Here is an 18,049-nt window from a genome sequence, read left to right as displayed (position 1 = left end):
AAAGAACCTCACCCCCCCACTGGTGCATAGGCCTATCCACAAGTATGGCTGTATGCTGGACCGGTAGTCAGTGACGGGTATGATCCAATTGCAGTGGTATCAACCTAAGACAGGAGGCTGACGCCTAGAGGTCAGTTTTTCCCATGACGGGTAAGAACCATATGTTGAATTGGACAACCTACCAGGCACGGTCCTTAAGCCACATTGCTTGTCGTTTAATTAATCAGAAGGGGGGAGATGCTGAGAGCCATTGCCAAGTAGGTATGATGCATGGCATGACCCAGGTCATTTGCAGTGACATTGCATGTAAGGTGACCTTGCTCAAGGACCAGGGCGGATCCAGGTTTAGGGTGTATCCTGCTGGGATTAGGGAGTATCCTGCTGCCTCAGGCGCGCCCGCTCCTTGAGTTCCCATTGAGTTCTCGAGGGATTCAGAGAGTATTTGGGATTCAGAGCCCAGTGGAGAACGTGGATTTTGCCCAGAACGTGGATTTTGCCCAGAACGTGTTTGTAGAGTGCTGGTGTGAGTTCGGGAATAAAGAATTGCTGTTTGAATCTACAAGGCTGTGAGTGGCTCGTGATTTTGTGCCCAGCCAGACTGTGGCAAATAATAATAATAATAATAATAATATCCCTTCAAAAGATCATTGAGAAGAACTCCATACCAGGTAGGTACAGAACATATTCAAAAATCTGTAACTACGTGTATTTGTAACTCTGAAGCAAAATTACCAGAAATTTTGTGGCTTAAACACAGAGAAATTTATTCTCTCTTGGTTCTGGAGGTGAGAAATCTCAATATGCCACAGGGCCATGTTCCCTCTAGTCTCTAAACAACAATCCTTTCTGATCTTTTTCAATTTTTAATGGCCCTATGTTTTCCCAGGTTTATGACAGTGTCACTCCAAACTCCACCTCCAATCTTCACATAGCCTCCTCCTTATTCTGTGTCCTCTCCTCTTCTTGAAGGGACACTTGACATTAGATTTAGAGCCCATTCAGATAATACAGCATGATCATCATGATCTCATCTTGAGATCCTTAATTACATGTGCAAGGATTAGTTAGATTCACTAATTCTGAGACAAAACCACAAAAATAATACAGTTACTCATACTAGACAAAGGTGCCAAAAACATACATTGGAGAAAAGATAGCCTCTTCAAAAACGGTGTTTGGAAAACTAGAAATCCATATGATGCAAGATGAAATTAAACTCCTCTCTCTCTCTCTCTACACAAAACTCAACTCAAAGTGGGCCAAGGACTTAGGCTTTATAACAGAGACCCTACACCTAATAGAAGAAAAAAGGAGACTGAAATCTATGTCAGCTTAGGAACTGAGTTCCTTATCAAGACTCCTAAAGCACAAGGAGTAAAATCAAGAATTAATAAATGGGATGGAATCAAACTAAAAAGCTTCTTCACAGCAAACAATCAAGCACATGAAGAGAGAGCCTACAAAATCAGAAAAACTCTTTACCACCTGCACCTCAAATACAGCGTTATTCTCCAGGATACATAAAGAACTCAACAAACTCAACAACAACAAAAATAACCCAATTAAGAAATAAGCATCCAGCAGCTAGAGAGGCTGGGATGGGAGGATCACAAGTTCAAAGCCCAGCCTCAGTAACCGCAAGGTGCTAAGCAACTCAGTGAGACCCTGTCTTTAAATAAAATATAAAATAGGTAAGGGGATATGGCTCAGTGGTTGAGTACCCCTGAGTTCAATTCCCAGTACAAAAAAAGAAAAAAGAAGTAATCAAAGGAACTCAGCATACACTTCACAGGAGAAGAAATATGATTGGTTAATAAAATATGAGAAAATGTTCAACATCTCTAGCAATCAAAGAAATGCAAACTAAAACCATACAAGTAACAGTAAATGTGGGGTAACGGGTACACTCATACATTGCTGGCGGGACTGCAAATTAGTGTAACCACTCTGGAAAGCAGTATGGAGATTCCTTAGAAAATTGAAATGGAACCACTATTTGACCCAGTTATCCCACTTCTTGGCTTATACCCAAAGGTCTTAAAATCAGCATACTACAGTGACACAGTTACATCAATGTTTATAGCAGATCAGTTCACAATAGCTAAGCTATGGAGCCAATCTAGGTGCTCTTCAACAGATAAATGGATAAAAAATATGTGGTATATATACACAATGGAATATTAATCAGCAATAAAGAAGAATGAAAATATGGCATCTGCTGGTAAATGGATAGAACTGGAGAATATCATGCTAAGTGAAGTAAACCAGTCCCAAAAATCTAAAGGTCAAGGCTTCTCTCTGATATGTAGATGCTAACCCATAACCAGGTACAGTAGGCACGGGAAGTATAGAAGTTCACTGGATTAAGCAAAGGGAAATGAAGGGAAGAGAGGGGAGATGGGGAAAGGAAAGGCAGTAGAATGAAGCACACATTACTTTCCCATGCTAATATACGAATACACGACCAGTGTAACTCCACATCATGATCAACCACAAGAATGGGATCAAAATTATACTGGGTCATACCCCAAGTATGTATGGTATGTCAAAATACAGTTGACTGTCCTGCATCTCTAAAAACAAACAAAACAAATGCTGGAATCCTGCATCTCTAAAAACAAACACTGGAAGTGAGAACTTGAGGATTGAAGGTCAGTAGTCACCTGGTAAGACCAATCCCAGCAGTTCACACTGTGCTTTATTCTGTTCACCAAATAGGTCTTAGACCTGGGAAGTCTTCTTGTCATACCTCACAGGATGGCTCCACCTTAAGCCAAAATGTGTTTGAATTTTGTTATTTCATATGCCAAACTTAGTTTTCCATAAAGCAAAATCAACATTCATCTTATGGTGTACTTCAGTTTGTTATTGTAGTTCCCTCTTATCAAAAATTTCAGTTTCTGTGGTTTCACTAAAATGTGGTCCAAAAACAGTAAATTTAAAATTACAGGGAAAAGAACACTGTGTAAGTTTTAAATTTTTCACAATTTTGAATAGAATGATCAAATTAGGTAACGTCATTCTCTATCATGACTATGCCCTGAATCATCCCTTTGTCCTATGATGCAGGACGTGTAGTTGACCCACACATTAGTTCCTAAACAGCCATCTGGTCATGAGGTAAACTGTGGTGGTTTGCACCGCTTGTACATGGGGTTCAGTTCTGTCTGTAATTTCAGGCATATACATGGGATATTGAAAGGGATCCAATTCACATTTGAAGTCTTTCTCTTGGAACCAAAGAAGAATTGGAACATGACTTTGAGAAACATTTCTTTTTCCTAGGCTTCTCTGATCTCTCTCAGCTATAGAGACATTGGGTTTTTTTTCATCTCTACTTTTCAACATAAACCAGTTCCTCCACTGAGTACCCTGAAACTGTCTGCCTTTTGCCTCATTCCAAAATCTGTGGAAAAGAGCATTTACTCACATAGCTCCCTCTTCCTAATACGCTGCATGCCACACTGGAATCTCTCCTCTAGAACATTATGATCCCCCAACATGGTTCCAGCATCAATTCTGACTTTCTCCCCATACATTGACTAACTTGAGTCTCTTCTCTCCTGTGTTCATCAGAGGACAGCAGAAAGATAGGTAATTGGACAGAGTTTGTGTGTTCCTCCTCTGACTTCTGCTCTGGATCCTACTGGGTTGTTTTAGTGTTTCGGGGTGACAATTCTCTCTACTGAGAAAAGAGTTACAAGTATCTTTTATAAACATATTATTAATTTGCTCTCATAAGAGTGACCTCCAGCACTTGTGGCAGCTCTAGCTCCAGCTCCATCACCATCCTGAGAACCAGAGGAGCCGTTGCCAGAAACTCCTTCACCACCAGCTCCAGATCTCAGGTTCTAGGGGCTCAACAGCCAGTGCCAGCTCCTGATCTGCATCTTGGACCTGCTATGCCCAGAGCAGCCCTTTACCTCCCTTGCCATTTAACTTGTTTTCCTATTAGTTTTGGTTATTTTTTATTTCCTGATGATTAATTTTAAATAAAATTTAGTAGTTTACTCATTTGAAATATTCATTGCAAATATTCAATTCAAAGTTCAATGCAATTAAGTGCATGTTCAATGTTGTGCAACTATCACCATTGTCTAGTTCCAGAACATTTTCCTCAATCCTGTCCCCCGTCATTGTCCTGGTTGGCCCCAGCAACCACTCATCATTCTATCCATGTGTTGCAGATTTGTAAACAGCAGATAGTTGGTGGGCATCTGCTTTCTGCCACACTGTGGGGACAGAGGCAGATGCAGGGCACTGTGCCACATCACTTCTCACCCCTCCACCATATCAGAGACTCCTGGACTCTACCTGATGTTTTCTGCCAACCTTACCAACTTTCAGATTGGCCTAACAGTGTCCTTGCCTCCCATTTCAAGAAACAGAAGACACATTGTCCCCATCATGGCCCATAAGCCCAGCAGGATGTGTTCTTCCCCTTCCCCTCCCTCCACATGCACCTCTGAGAAAGAATTAATTTCTATATAAAGAACTCAAAAAACTTAACACCAAAAAAACAAATAACCCAATCAATAAGTGGGCTAAGGAACTGAACAGACACTTCATGGAAGAAGAAATACAATCAATCAACAAATATATGAAAAAGTATTCAATGTCTCTAGCAATTAGAGAAAGGCAAATCAAAACTACTCTAAGATTTAATCTCACTCCTGGCAGAATGACAATCATCAAGAATTCAGGCAATAATAAATGTTGGTGAGAATGTGGGAGAAAGGGTACACTCATACATTGCCGGTGGGACTACAAATTGGTACAACCACTATGGAAAGCAGTATGGAGAGTCCTCAAAAAACTTGGAATGGAACCACCATTTGACCCAGCTATCCCACACCCTGCTCCTTAGTTTAAACTCAAAGGATTTAAAATTATCATACTACAGTATTTCACCCACATCGATGTTTATACCAGCTCAATTCACAATAGCTAAACTATGGAACCAACATAGGTATCCTTCAATAGATGAAAGGATAAAGAAAATGTGGCATATATACTTAATGGTATATTAATCAGCTTTAAAGAAGACTGGAATTATGGCATTTGCCAGTAAATAGATGGAGTTGGAGAATATCATGCTAAGTGAAATAAGACAATCCCTCCCAAAACAAAGGCCAAATGTTTTTTCTAGTATGTGGATGCTAATTGACAATAAAGTGGGGGGCACTAGAGAAGAATAGCATTAGCTTAGATTAGGTAGAGGAAAGTGAAGGGAGGGGAGAAGGGGAGGTGGGGATAGGAAATATAGTAGAAAGAAACAGACATTATTACTGTATGTATATAAGTGACTGCATGACCAATATGATTCTATAACATGTATACTCAGAAAAATGAGAAATTATATCCCATCTATGTATGACATATCAAAGTGCATAAATGCATTCTACTGTCATGTATAACTAATTAAAACAAATTAAAATAAAAAAAGAAAAGGTAAGCCTCGGTTAGATGGAACGTTTACATCATGTGGATGTCTTTCTCTGTATGTGCTTATATTCCTAATTTCATAGTCAGACATGGCCTAACAATGGGGACTCTTTATGAGAAATGTATCAGTAGGTGATATCATCCTCTGAGATCACCATAGAGTGTACTTGTACAGGGGAAGAAGGCTATGATGTCACCAGGCAGTATACTCTCAGGGGACCCCCATCTTATATGCAGCCCATCGCTGACTGTGAGGTTGGAATGTGTTGCATGCTTGTACATCCATAGGTCTTTGCCTCTGGGCGGAGACTTCAGATGCTGGCAGGTTGGATTTCTCTTTCTTCCTCCCCACCCTTCCACCTCACTGTGCTCCCTACCACCATTCTGCACTCACCACTACCTAGTGGATCATTCCAGTTCCCTCCATTAAAAGGCCGCCTCCAGTAGAATGAGACAGACATTATTATTCTGCATATATGTAGGATATAGTCACACTACTGGAGTGACCCTGCATGATGTGCAGCCAGAGGAATAAGAAGTTGTGCTGCATTCATATACAATGTGTCAAAATGCATTCTACTGGCATGTACAACTAATTAGAACAACAACAACAACAAAAATCCACACCTGGATCTTCTCTGGCACCCTCCAGCAGGCTAGGGCTCCTTCACATACACTCATCCAGATGGCATACCAGTTGTGGGACTTGGTGACCTAGGAGGATGACTGCCAGAGGATAAGAGGGAGTGGGGACGGGGACACTGTACTTGGCTTCTCCCTGCTGCACATCACTTCTGATGTAGGTGGATCCCTCCTAGACACCAGCCAATCCCTGCATTCAGCAGGTGGGGTTGGCCACCAACTCTTTAATGCCCAGTAGTGAGCAGCAAGAGGACACTAAGTTTTAGCAATCAGTCAACACCAGTCATACCTCTCAGTATCCTAGGGGGATCGGTCACAGAATAAAAAAAATCACCAGATTCTCTACTCCCTTAAAAAATTGTGTAGAATTTGCATGTAACCTCCACAGTCTTCCTTCCACATACTTTAAATCAACCTGAGATTGCTTATTATGTAAATGCTTTAAAGTGGTTGTCAAGGGTCTTGTTTAGGGAAAAAATGACAAGGAAAAAAAGTCTTTAAGTATTAAGTAATGATGTGAATATTTTCTCAAACATTTCAAAAATTACTTTGAGCTATTCATCAGCCCACTCAGACCATCCAGAGTCCTTCTGAGTTGCTTCCTGGCCCCCACCCAGCTGTGCATCCCCCTGGGGACCAGTCCAGGCTCTGGGAGGGCCACAGCCACGCACACCAAGAGAATGTGCCAGGACATGCTTTGGTTGGCACTACTGGTCTGTCTGTGCTTGGGAAGCCCCACCCTGGGTCACAACAAATAACATGAATGCATCCTTATCACTCAAGAAACGCACCCAAAATATGGAAAGAAACTTGTATTACTGTGCAAAAACCACATAAATGAAATTAACAAACAAAAATATGATATAAATGTCTTAGCTCAGAGTTTGGCTCACATTTGCTGGGTTCGCTCCCTCCTCAACATCAGCATCTCATGAATATTCCACTATGCATTACAATGTTTTTCTCACTGTTTGTATAACATACAAAACTAAATAAAACCATGCACTACAAATTGGGAGTTGTCATTATTTTAAAATGGCAGGATCTGGCAGGTGCTGTCTTCTTCTAATGGTGGTCTGTGAGTGCCATTATGGATAGTGACAATGCTGTGGTTTGGGTAAGTGCTCCCAAAGGCCCAAGTGTTGTCACCATTTCAGTCTTGTCACCAGACTGAGGTGCTATCATGACATGGTGGTAGCACTATGAAGGAGTACTAACTGGAAAAAAAAACTCAGGTCACTAGGAGCATTCTACTGAAGGGGATATTGTGACCCCAGCCTCTTTCTTTTTTGCTTCCTGGACTGGCAATGTTAGAGGCTTCCTCTGCCACTTACTCCTGCCATGATGTACTGCAAAATCCATAAGATCAACCGACCATGGGCTGAAACCTCTGAAATCATGAACCAAAATAAACCTTTACTCTTGTTAAGTTGATTTATCTCAGTATTTGTCAGAGTAATGAAAAGCTGACTCACAAGGCCAATAACACCAAGGACTCAGCAGATGACAGGGAAAAAAAGGAAAAAAAAAAACAACAAATTGGGTCTTATCATACTCACTCTTCTGCATCTTTGGATGTCCCTCCAGGGTGTGGAATCCCTCCAATGCAGCTGGACAGCTTTAATCCATTCCTTCTCCATTGACTGACACGAATGCTAATAATGTGCAACATGAACACCACCTAAATGTTCCCTGTTGATAAAAGAACAATTTGCTAGCAGTTTTGACACAATGTTCCATAAACACCCTGGAACTTCCTGATGTTTTAATTTCTATGTAAGTTTTCCTAGGAATATTTGCATTTTTAATTTTCCTGGATGCTCTCAGATGCTTACCACCTAGGCTGCTCCTGTGAGCATGTCGTAGGTGCAGGCTGCATGTGGGTGCACAGTGCTGACTGGTGTGTCTTCAATCATCCTTCCCTGCCTGGGTAAACTGGGGTCTTCCCCAAGCATGCTCTGGATCTGCACTTAGGTCTCCTTTCTCATGCCTCATCTCCTCTATGTCTTCTACTCCCTCTTCCTTTACAAGGAAAGTGCCACTCGTGATGAGCCCATTATGTCTGAATGAGGCACATTTAAAAAGACTTGCAAAGTCCCAAATGGCTTTTTACAATCATTATTTTGCTAAACTTCTAAATAGGCCCATAAGACCAAGCTTGGCTACGGTCTCTGGTCTCTAGAATGGGGATACAGTATGTGGAGAAGTCAAATATTAGTTGTGGGGTCATTATTCCCCTGCCCCTGTGTCCCAGCTTAATTCTAATGAGACGTCAACTTTCTGGGATAGTCAAGGAGGAAAGATGGTCCATAACCAAGCACCCAGGTAATACTCTGAACTTCTTTGCAGTCAGCCAGCAGTGTGAGCACAGGGATGGATGGTGTTGTATCAGCTCCTATGCTCACAACCTCATATGCACACCAGGTGTATCAGTCAGCATTCTTGGTGACAAGTTACAGAAACCTGAATTTTCTGCTCATCTTCCCTTGGGTCGAGTGAGGTGTTTCCCCAAGAAAGAAGAAATAAGAAAATGTGACCTTTGTCCTGTGAGTATGGACCAGAGAGAGGCTTAAGATGGACCAAGCACTATGCTAAATATTGCCCATACATTAAAAACCATGAGGTAGGAACTATTAATATTTTCAGTTTACAGATGAGTTTGGCAGGTAAGACTGCACAAATTGAAGTCTGCGGTTTAGTGATTTTGCCTTGAACAACTATGTGTGTCAGCAGGTCATATTAAATGCTGCAGCATGTGGTTGTATAGAATGCATGTATGTCATGTCTGGAGAGATCCTTAGACAAGTTCCCTGTGGCTTTTGGAGGTGGGATAAGTCTGGATGTGGCAGATTGAGAGCAATGAGCTGTGTCTCTGAAGATATGGTCCTTATTTGCTATGTGGCCTGTCATATCTAGGCTTTAGTTTCTTCACCTTTTAAGGAATGAGTTAAATTTACCAACTGAGGTGAAATGCACAAATTCCTTAAAAATTACAACTCAAAATGAACGGAAGAAGAAACAGAAAATCTAAGTATCCTTGTATCTGTTTAAGAAATTGAATTTGGTAGGGTTATGGCTCGATGGTACAGCACTTGCCTAGCACATGTGAGGCACTGAGTTTGATCCTCAGCACCACATAAAATAAATGAATAAAACAAAGACATTGTGTCTATCCACAACTAAAAACATTTAAAAAAATTGAATTCGTCATTTAAAACCTCTTATCTCCTCTTCTTCACAACTACAGGAATATTTTATCAAATATTTAAGGACTAAATAATGCCAATATTATAAAAACTCTTTTATAAAATGAAAGAATTGCTTGGAACTCATTAGGTCAACATAATGCTGTTAGAAAATCTGAAAAGGACATTAGAAAAAAAGGAAATCAATAGAACAATATCTCTAACATAGACACAGAATTCTTAAAAAAATGTTATCAAATAGAATTTATCAATACTCAAAAATGATAATAAGTTGACATCAGAACAGTAGATAATTACTTTTCACTGTCCCGTATCAAAGCCTTGACATACATCACTAATCAATTGCTCTGTTGTTTTATCTTCCAAACTGAATCACTCTCAGTCTCACTCTCAGGTAGCTTGTATCAACCAATTAAAGTTGGCATATAAAATATATTTGACACCATCATTGAAGCAGATCCTACTCATATGAGACTGAGATACTCTACTTCTCTTGTTGAAATCTGAGGTCATTTTACAAGCAAGCCTTTCCCTCAAGTGGGGTGAATTCTTCCATATTAGACATGGAAGAAAAAGAGTGGGTTGTTTTGAGCAATCCATTGGAAGGAAGAAGTCATACAATATTAAATGCCTAAAAGGAGCCTAACTTTATTTGCTCTCACTTATTGCTGTTTGGCCAGCCCCCAAGGACAAAATGTGACACATGAACCAGCAAGACTGGGAGTGAATGAGTGACTTCTGAGGGAAACTGAAAGTGGTTCCATCTTCATAGTGTTATGGTTACTACCCTTGAGTCAAGGAGACCCAGCCATGAGTGATGAGACCAGAGATTGGGGTCCATCCCAAGGGCTTCCATGAGAGATTTATGCATCTATAGACCGATTATTCTTAGTTGAGTAACTGTAGCCTTGTTTCTTCTTGGGGTCGTGGGCACCCATATCTGTTCACTCTGTTGATATTTGTCTGGCTGCCTCAATTGTTTCTTAAGCTCATATTCTATTTTAGAGTGTATTGTCTTCCTGCTCTCCTTCCTCCCTCCTGGTCTTTCTCCAGTGTTTGCTATATCCTGGAAGGTGGTGAAGCCCTGGCCCCAGCTCCTGCTTTCACAGTCTGGGGTATGTTCCTTGAGACAGCAAGCACCAGAGAAATGGATCAATTGGCAGGAGCCTTGTGATATTTCAGCTAAACGTAGCCCTAGTAATCCTGATGATGTGAAAGACTTGGAGAGTGTGTGGAAGGACTGTCAGGCCATTGCCACCTGGACACCTGGGTGTAGGAGTTATAGTCAGTTGGATGGCAGAGTACAAATCATCAGAGAATTAAAATGAAATAACGTCCATGTCGCTGTTCTGTTGTTGTCACAAATATGGGAACAGGGACCTTGGATGAGTCCAAGAAGGAGGCTGGCAGAGAGGGTGGGGAGGATGGGTGAGGATTTGTTGTTCAGATTCCTCGAAGTGGGGACTATGCCCTTCCATCTCCCAATCCTACCAGGAAGGTGGTCCTGGTGGTGTCTTTGCTCTTATTCACTTTTATTCTGCTCTGTGCCCTGCTGGTAGAGTCCCCCCTTTCCAGCACTTACCCTGAGGCCCAGCTCCTGCCCAGTGGTGCTTGGCCCTGGCTCCTCTGTTGATATGGAGCTGATGCTCCAGCTCCAGCGCTTGTGGATGAGAACCTGTGGAAAGCATGGAAGACAGTGCCTGGTAGCTGGCCGGGAGCCCCAGCCCCTGCTGGCCTCCCTTCAGGGTGTTTGTGTCTCTTGTGACCTTCTGATCCCTAGATCTCATATAGACCCTTCGTTCCAGGCTTTTACCCTGGGAGGACAGTATATGACACTGGGTGCCCAGGATGTACCCTAGACACTCCCATTTGCAACCTCCAACCCTGTCCTGGGAGTGACCATGACAGGACACCAGGCTCACAATCTCCCACACCTGCTCCTGCCTTAGACCTCTTCCCCCATACTGAAGAGGAAGGTGGTGGGGCTATGCAGGGCTACTCACAGTGATGGTTTCTCCTGGACGTACCTCTCCAGGGCTACCATTTCCGGTGGTATGGCAAATTGGTGCAGCCAATATGTAAAGCAGTATGGAGATTCCTTGGAAAACTGGGAATGGAACCACAATTTGACCCAGCTATCCCTCTCCTTGGTCTATACCCAAAGGAATTAGAAACTGCATACTACAGGGACACAGCCACATCAATGTTTATAGCAGCACAATTCATAATAGCTAAACTGTGGAATCAACCTAAATGCCCCTTAATGGATGAATGGATTTTATAATGTGGCATATATACACAATGGAATATTACTCAGCAAGAAAAGAGAATAAAATCATGGCATTTGCAGGTAAATGGATGGCATTGGGGAAGATAATGCTAAGTGAAGTTAGCTAATCCCCAAAAAACAAATGCAGAATGTTTTCTCTGATATCAGGAAGGAGGCTGACTCATAGTTGGGTAGGGAGGGGGAGCATGGGAGGAACAGACAAACTCTAGATAGGGCAGAGGAATGAGAAGGGAAAGGAGGGGGCAGGGGGTAGCAATGATGGTGGAATGTGATAGACATCATTATCCAAAGTATATGTATGAAGACATGAATTGGTGTGAACATACTTTATATACAGAGATATGAAAACTTGTTCTCTATATGTGTAAGAAGAATTGTAATGCATTCTACTGTCATGGAAGAATTGTAATGCATTCTACTGTCATGTATCTAAAAACTAAAAACAGTAACACTTGCCAAAAAATCTACATATATAATAAAATCCTGATCACTATTCCAATGGTCACTTTATGTCAAAATGCAAATGTAATCCACCAATTTCTACAGAAGTGCATAGGAACGCAAGTAACCAAAAAAGTCTTGAAAATGAAGGAGAAACTTATCAATTTCAAAGCTTACTAAAAAAGCAACAAAGTAGTTTTGTATTCAAAATAGTGTGATATAGGTAGAAGCACAGACTACCGATTGATGGAATGGAATTAAGAATACAGGAAAAAACACAAATATCTATGTTGAATTCATATTTACAAGGATGTTCCAAAAGTAGTCACAAGAGAAAGAATAGTGTCTTTAATAAATGTTTCTGGGGAAATAGGTATCCATGTGCAAGATAAGGTTTTGGGCCCCTTGCCTCACCTGATACAATAAATCAAGGCAAAGTGGATCAAAGGCATAAATGTAAGGTCTTAAATGATAAAACTCGTAGAAGAAGACATAGATGGTTTCTCAGATCTGACACAAAAGGCACAAGCAGTAGAAGAGAAAGCAAATGGACCTCATGATAATGAAAATTTTGTGCATCAAATTACATTATCAAGAAAGGTGAGGAGCAACCTACAGAATGGGAGAAATTGATAGCCAGTCATCTAGTTGAAGGTGTAGTGTTCAGAATGTGTGAACTCTTGCTGTCCATGTCAATCATGTTCCCACAGCCACCATAAATGTTCCCAAGCCCCTCTAGACTCCCTGTAAGTGTGGCAAGCACCAACCATGAAGTGACACAAGAGAAGGGCAAGGATTCTCTGTGTGCACAAGAAAGAAATGTTGTGACAGGAAACAGAATGACTATGGTGGACAGACCACACTGATTTTCTTGGAGAAGGCTAATGCTACAAAGAAGATTGTGCTGAGGATTGGGTGTGCTGAGCCCAGCTGCAAATCTCAGGATGCTGGCTCTGAGAGATGCAAGGATTGTGAATAGGAGGGGATAAGAAATGAGCAAGTGATACAGTTCCTAGATTCACCTTGTGTTTTATTATGAAGACAATAAAATACTGAGGTTATGTTTACTTAGAATTTATAACTCAATAAAGAATAGACAGTGCAATTAAAAATAGACAAATGATTGAACTAGATATTTCTTTTTTTATTTGTAGTTGTTCTAATTAGTTATACATGACAGTAGAATGCATTTGACACATCATACATAGATGGAGTATAACTTCTTATTCTCTGGTTGTATATGATGTAATGAACTAGACATTTCTCCAAAGATGATATAAAATAGCCAACAAGATGTGAAAAGATGCTTCTGTCATTAGGGAAATGCAAATCACAACCACATGAAATACCACCTCCCACCATTTAAGATGGCTGGAATAAAAAATAAATAAAAGAAACCCATAAATTAACTAGTGTTGGCATGGATGTTGGGATATCAGAACTCTCATACATGGCTGGGAAAATTGTAAAATGCTGCAGCCACTGTTGAAACCAACTAGGCAATTAGGTGATCTTCAGTAAATCAAATCTATAATTAGGGAAATGCAAATCACAACCACATGAAATACCACCTCCCACCCACTAAGATGGCTGGAATAAAAATAGACCCAGCAATTCAACTTCTTTGTGCATACATCAAATTATAATAGCTGTTCATACAAACTTGTTCAGGAATTTTCATAGAAGCACACTTCTCATAAACATGGCAGATAACCATGAACTGATGGATGATTGAACTCATATAGTTTATTCATATAATGGAATATTATCCAGCCCTAAAAGGAAGAGGACCTGACAGATGCTTCGACATGGATGAACCTTCGAACCATTATTCAAAGAGAGGCACAGGAGCCATATATTGCGTGAGTTCATTTATATGAAATCTCCAGAATAGGCCAACCTGTAGAGACAGCAAGCAGATTAGTGATTAGCAGTGACTTGGTGTGGGGAGTGGGGATGACAGCTGGATGGTAAGGAGGTTTCCATTTGGGATGGTGAGGATATTCTTGACTAGATGGCGGTGATGATTTTCCAAAGTTACAAGTTTACTAAATCACACTGGGTTGTACCCTTCAAAATGGACAGAGGGTGACTATTACACGTGAATTTTACTTTAGTAACTCAGGGAGAGAGTTGAAGGTGAGCCATCCCCAGCCATGAGGGGGTCTCTGAAGATCCCACCTCAGTCCCAAAGAGTAGAAGAGCTGAGGAAAGCCCTGATCATGGGACCTTCCCTGAACTCTCCCCTTCCTCCCTGGCTCTGCTCGGGCCTGAGAAGTCGCGCGCATCCGCGCTCCACGCCCACAATTTTGAATGGGGAGCAAAAGGAACTGTTATTGGTCCAGCCGGTGGGGCTGAGCGCTGATTGGCTGAGGCTGGCAACGGACCTGCCCGTGCGCAGAGAGCCGTTGAGGACTCGCTGTGTGGCAGTTCCCCAGCCCTGGGCTCAGTCAGCGCCTTGTCAGCCGCCTGGTGAGCACCGCAGGAGCGCCCTGGAGCCAGGTGCTCCTGTCCAGCCCCAGTGAGTGCCGGAGGTCTTGCAGGAGGCTGGGGAGGGGACCCTCCCTCTTAGTGCCTGGTCACTCAGGCTTGCCCAATTCACCTGTTGTCCCCGTCGGGTCTGGCTCCTCCTCTGTCCTCAGGGTCAGGTTCCTCAGTCCAGGGTTTCCTGAATTCTCCTGAAACACCCTCATTGATCCGTTGCACCCTGATTTCAGGCCTCTGGGTTCTGTTTTGAATCGATGGTTTTGTATTTAGACTCCCCCCGCCCCAGCATTTCCAAAGAAAACATTCACAAATGGATCTACTTTGTAGAAGGCAGAATTGGGGATCTAGGGTCCTTAGCACCTTCTGTGACATCCTTCCTTTTCCCGATATCCCAGAAGCTTCTCCAGGAACCCTTATAGTCAGTAGGGGCAAATTGCTGTGGGGCCCTGCAGTGTCCCATCTATCTTCCTGACTTTGCAGATCTGAACATGTCAGTCTCTGTGAGAACATTCTCCCCACACTTTGTGCGTGTGTTAACAATATCAAGCTTGGTTCTCATGATCACATTGGCTGGACCCACTGGATGTGTGCCGGATAGCACAGGGTCAGTCAATACAAAGGGCAATGTTTCCAGTCAGAATAGCCATGAGGGTAGTTGCTGGCCTGCAGAGGAAAGCTCCTCTGGGGGCCTTTCCTGGCTCTGGCTCCTTTTTCTTGACAGCCTGGTGCACCAAGTAGGGGCCTTTCCTCATCTCCCTCTGTGGACCTGCTCTAACTTTGTAAATAGAACCTTACATGTGAAATGAACCTGTTTTGTTTATGTGGCCAACATTTCTTCTCAATTTTAGGTCCAGCTTGGTCCTTACTACATTTAATAACTGCATTCCTCAATTTCCCTGGTACAATTCATTATCCTGCACTGTTCTCATTCTGTTTTCATGTATCCTATCAGGGCCCTGCAGATAAAACCAAAATCCAAAATCAACCAAAGAACATGACTGTGTTTAACACAACTTGGTGTAGCCCTCACAGCACTCAGGGAAAACAGCAGGGGAACACTGGGATCACTTTTGGTATGGAATGTTAAAAACATTTGGAGGTTGAAGGACATTTAAGGACAGAAGGGCTCTCTTCTAGAGTGGACGTTATCAGGAAGCAGGGAATTCTATTGGTGGTGGTCTTCTTGCATCTTATGCAGAAAAGGGAAGACTGAAGGGAGATGAAAGTTAATTGGGGGCAAAGCAGCAGTCAATTAAGTTCACCAGATAGGGGATGTTTGGTCACTTGTATAAATTAATCAATGTTCACTTTTCAGCTATGTTCAGACATGGTTAGAGATTAGACTTCATTTTTGGTCCTGATTACTCTTTTCACATTGAATTTGGTACATGTTGATGCTCCATGAAATTGCTTGTGCTTCACTAGGATTTTAGGGCCAGGCTGTGTGTGTCAAACTTGGTCCTGGCAACAGCAGGCCCCACTGATAGGCCAGCTGCTGGAGGTCCAGGCTGTTTCCTTCTTTCTTGCATAATCTCAGGGCCAAGTCCTAAAAGATGCCTCCTAGGAGGGGGTTTCAAATAGATTGAGACAGGAAAAAAAAATTTAAAGCATTTCTGGCCCCAGAAAATTATCAAGACAGAAGAAACTGGGACAAGTGTTAAAAAGGGAGTCCAAAACAACAGTTTGTGACCATTGCTTCTGCTGGGGGATGCTGTTCCTGTCCTAGTACAGTCTCCTTTTTGGCTCTGGCTGGGGTTGTCTGTTCACCTATTCATGTGGGAGCTTCTCTTCTGGGTGCCATGTGCATTGCTGCAGCTGGAGCCCCAAACAGCTCATGGAATGTGTGTGTGTGTTGAGAGCCACAGCCAAAGGGGCCCCAGCAAACTTCCAGCTGCCAGCAAACTTCCAGCTGCCGGCTGATGATTGGCTCACAGCGGCCGCAGCAACATCTAGCTGATTGGCTCCTCGGCCCCAGCAACATCTAGCTGATTGGCTCCTCTGCGGTGATGCTCATTGGACTGTTTCCCTGCCCTTTCAGACCACGGAGCTGCTCATTGGGGGACTTTTTTTGGCTCCGCCCACATGACCCAGCCAATCGGCCTCAAGAGCAGGAGGATTGTGGGAGGTGAAGAGAGGCTTGTGTGGGAGAGAGAGGCTTGTGGAAAGCCGGTGGTGGCAGTTGAGGCTCTGAGGATTTTTCCTGAGAGGCTGTTTTGTTTGGCGTGTGTGGTTCTAAAAATAAAGTTAGTTTCTTTTGACAAGTGGCTCCTGATTGTGCCCAGCCAGACTGCGGCATTTGGTGGCTCGCACGGGGAGCGACTGAGGGTAAGTGAACTGCTCGCCCCTGAGGGCAGGGCAAGAGGATGGGTAGCCATTTTAAGATTCTTCTTTTGTTATTTTGTTTCACTTTTGCTTTAAGTTGCCTGTCCCTGGAGATGTGTAAGATGGAAGAAAAACCGCTCACATCTGAGGAACAGATAGGGAGAAAGGACGGATGGACATTTCAGGAGGCTATTATAATGATTTTGTGTTGTTCCAATTTTGTTTCACTCAGTTTCAGTTTTGTTAGGCGTTATCTTGTTGAGTTGTATTATAGTAGAAATACGGGATCAGAAATTAGTAAAAAACAAACTGAAAGAGTGTTAAGTAAATTGTTAGAGGAAGGAGGCATCTCAGTAAAATCAAGAACAATCAGGGCATACGTTGATACAATACAAAAATGTAGCCCATGGCTTTTTAAGGAGGAGTTGTTAAATATATCACAATGGAACCATCATGGTGAAGATTTAAAAAGAATAGAAAAGAAAAGCCCAGGGACTCTGCCAGTTGGCACATTGCCATTGTGGACGTTCATATCTTGTTTGCTTAGTCCAAAGCCTTCAGTTCAGACAATGGTAGAGGAAGAAGAAGACATAATGATTCAAGTAAAAGAGAAGGTCTCTCAAGTTAGTCAGACAGAGGAAAAGATTCAAGTAAAAGAGAAGGCCTCTCAAGCTAGTCAGACAGAGAAAGAAAGTGTAAAACAGAAAAAGCCATCAGGGGGAAAGTTACAACAGGAGACTGCTACTAACACCTTTCTATCACCAGAGGACGTAAGTGTCCAACTAACAAGGCCACCTCCATATGCTGGGAGGTCCCCAACCCCCGCAGTTGATAGTTGGGATCCTGAGACAAGATCTCAAATATTAACATGCCCTGTATTTGAGGCAGGAGGGCAGCGATTTTACCAAGTTTTAAATTTCAAAACAGTGAAGCAGCTAAAAGAGGCTGTAACAACCTATGGTCCTCAAGCACCCTTCACTGTAAGCATGGTCGAATCCATTAACAACTTGAACATGACGCCAGCAGATTGGGCTAATATGTGTAAAGCTGTGCTAAATGGAGGACAATACCTGTTATGGAAGGTTGCCAATGAGGAATTTTGCAAGGAGACGGCTAGGCGAAATGCAGCAGCTGGTTATCCTCAGAGAAATCTAGATATGTTGTTAGGAAAGGGACCTTATGAGGATCAGCAGCAACAAATTGCATATGATCCTGG

The 18,049-nt window shown here is 42.4% G+C and overlaps 3 protein-coding genes across 7 annotated transcripts in view; 2 read left to right on the top strand and 1 right to left on the bottom strand.

The window, feature by feature from the left end:
- The window catches only part of LOC107157145, a 193,880-nt gene extending 184,703 nt beyond the window's left edge, over positions 1-9,177 (bottom strand). For all 3 annotated transcript variants that reach the window (XM_048796345.1, XM_048796339.1, XM_048796347.1), the window contains exon 1: positions 7,647-9,177. In XM_048796345.1, the coding sequence (XP_048652302.1) occupies positions 7,647-7,656 (10 nt within the window). In that variant the 5' untranslated portion in view covers positions 7,657-9,177. The remainder of the gene's footprint in view (positions 1-7,646) is intronic.
- LOC107157133 (multidrug and toxin extrusion protein 1) overlaps positions 1-18,049 on the top strand; it is a 612,661-nt gene that overhangs the window by 62,660 nt on the left and 531,952 nt on the right. The gene's annotated exons all lie outside the window — the stretch shown is intronic.
- Positions 1-18,049, top strand: part of Prpsap2 (phosphoribosyl pyrophosphate synthetase associated protein 2) — a 151,897-nt gene that overhangs the window by 54,089 nt on the left and 79,759 nt on the right. The gene's annotated exons all lie outside the window — the stretch shown is intronic.

The sequence above is a fragment of the Marmota marmota genome, unplaced genomic scaffold (assembly GCF_001458135.2).
Source record: "Marmota marmota marmota unplaced genomic scaffold, marMar, whole genome shotgun sequence".
NCBI classification, from domain to species: Eukaryota; Metazoa; Chordata; class Mammalia; order Rodentia; family Sciuridae; genus Marmota; species Marmota marmota.
Note: the sequence above shows the minus strand (reverse complement) of the source record. Positions and strands in the feature narration are given on the sequence as shown.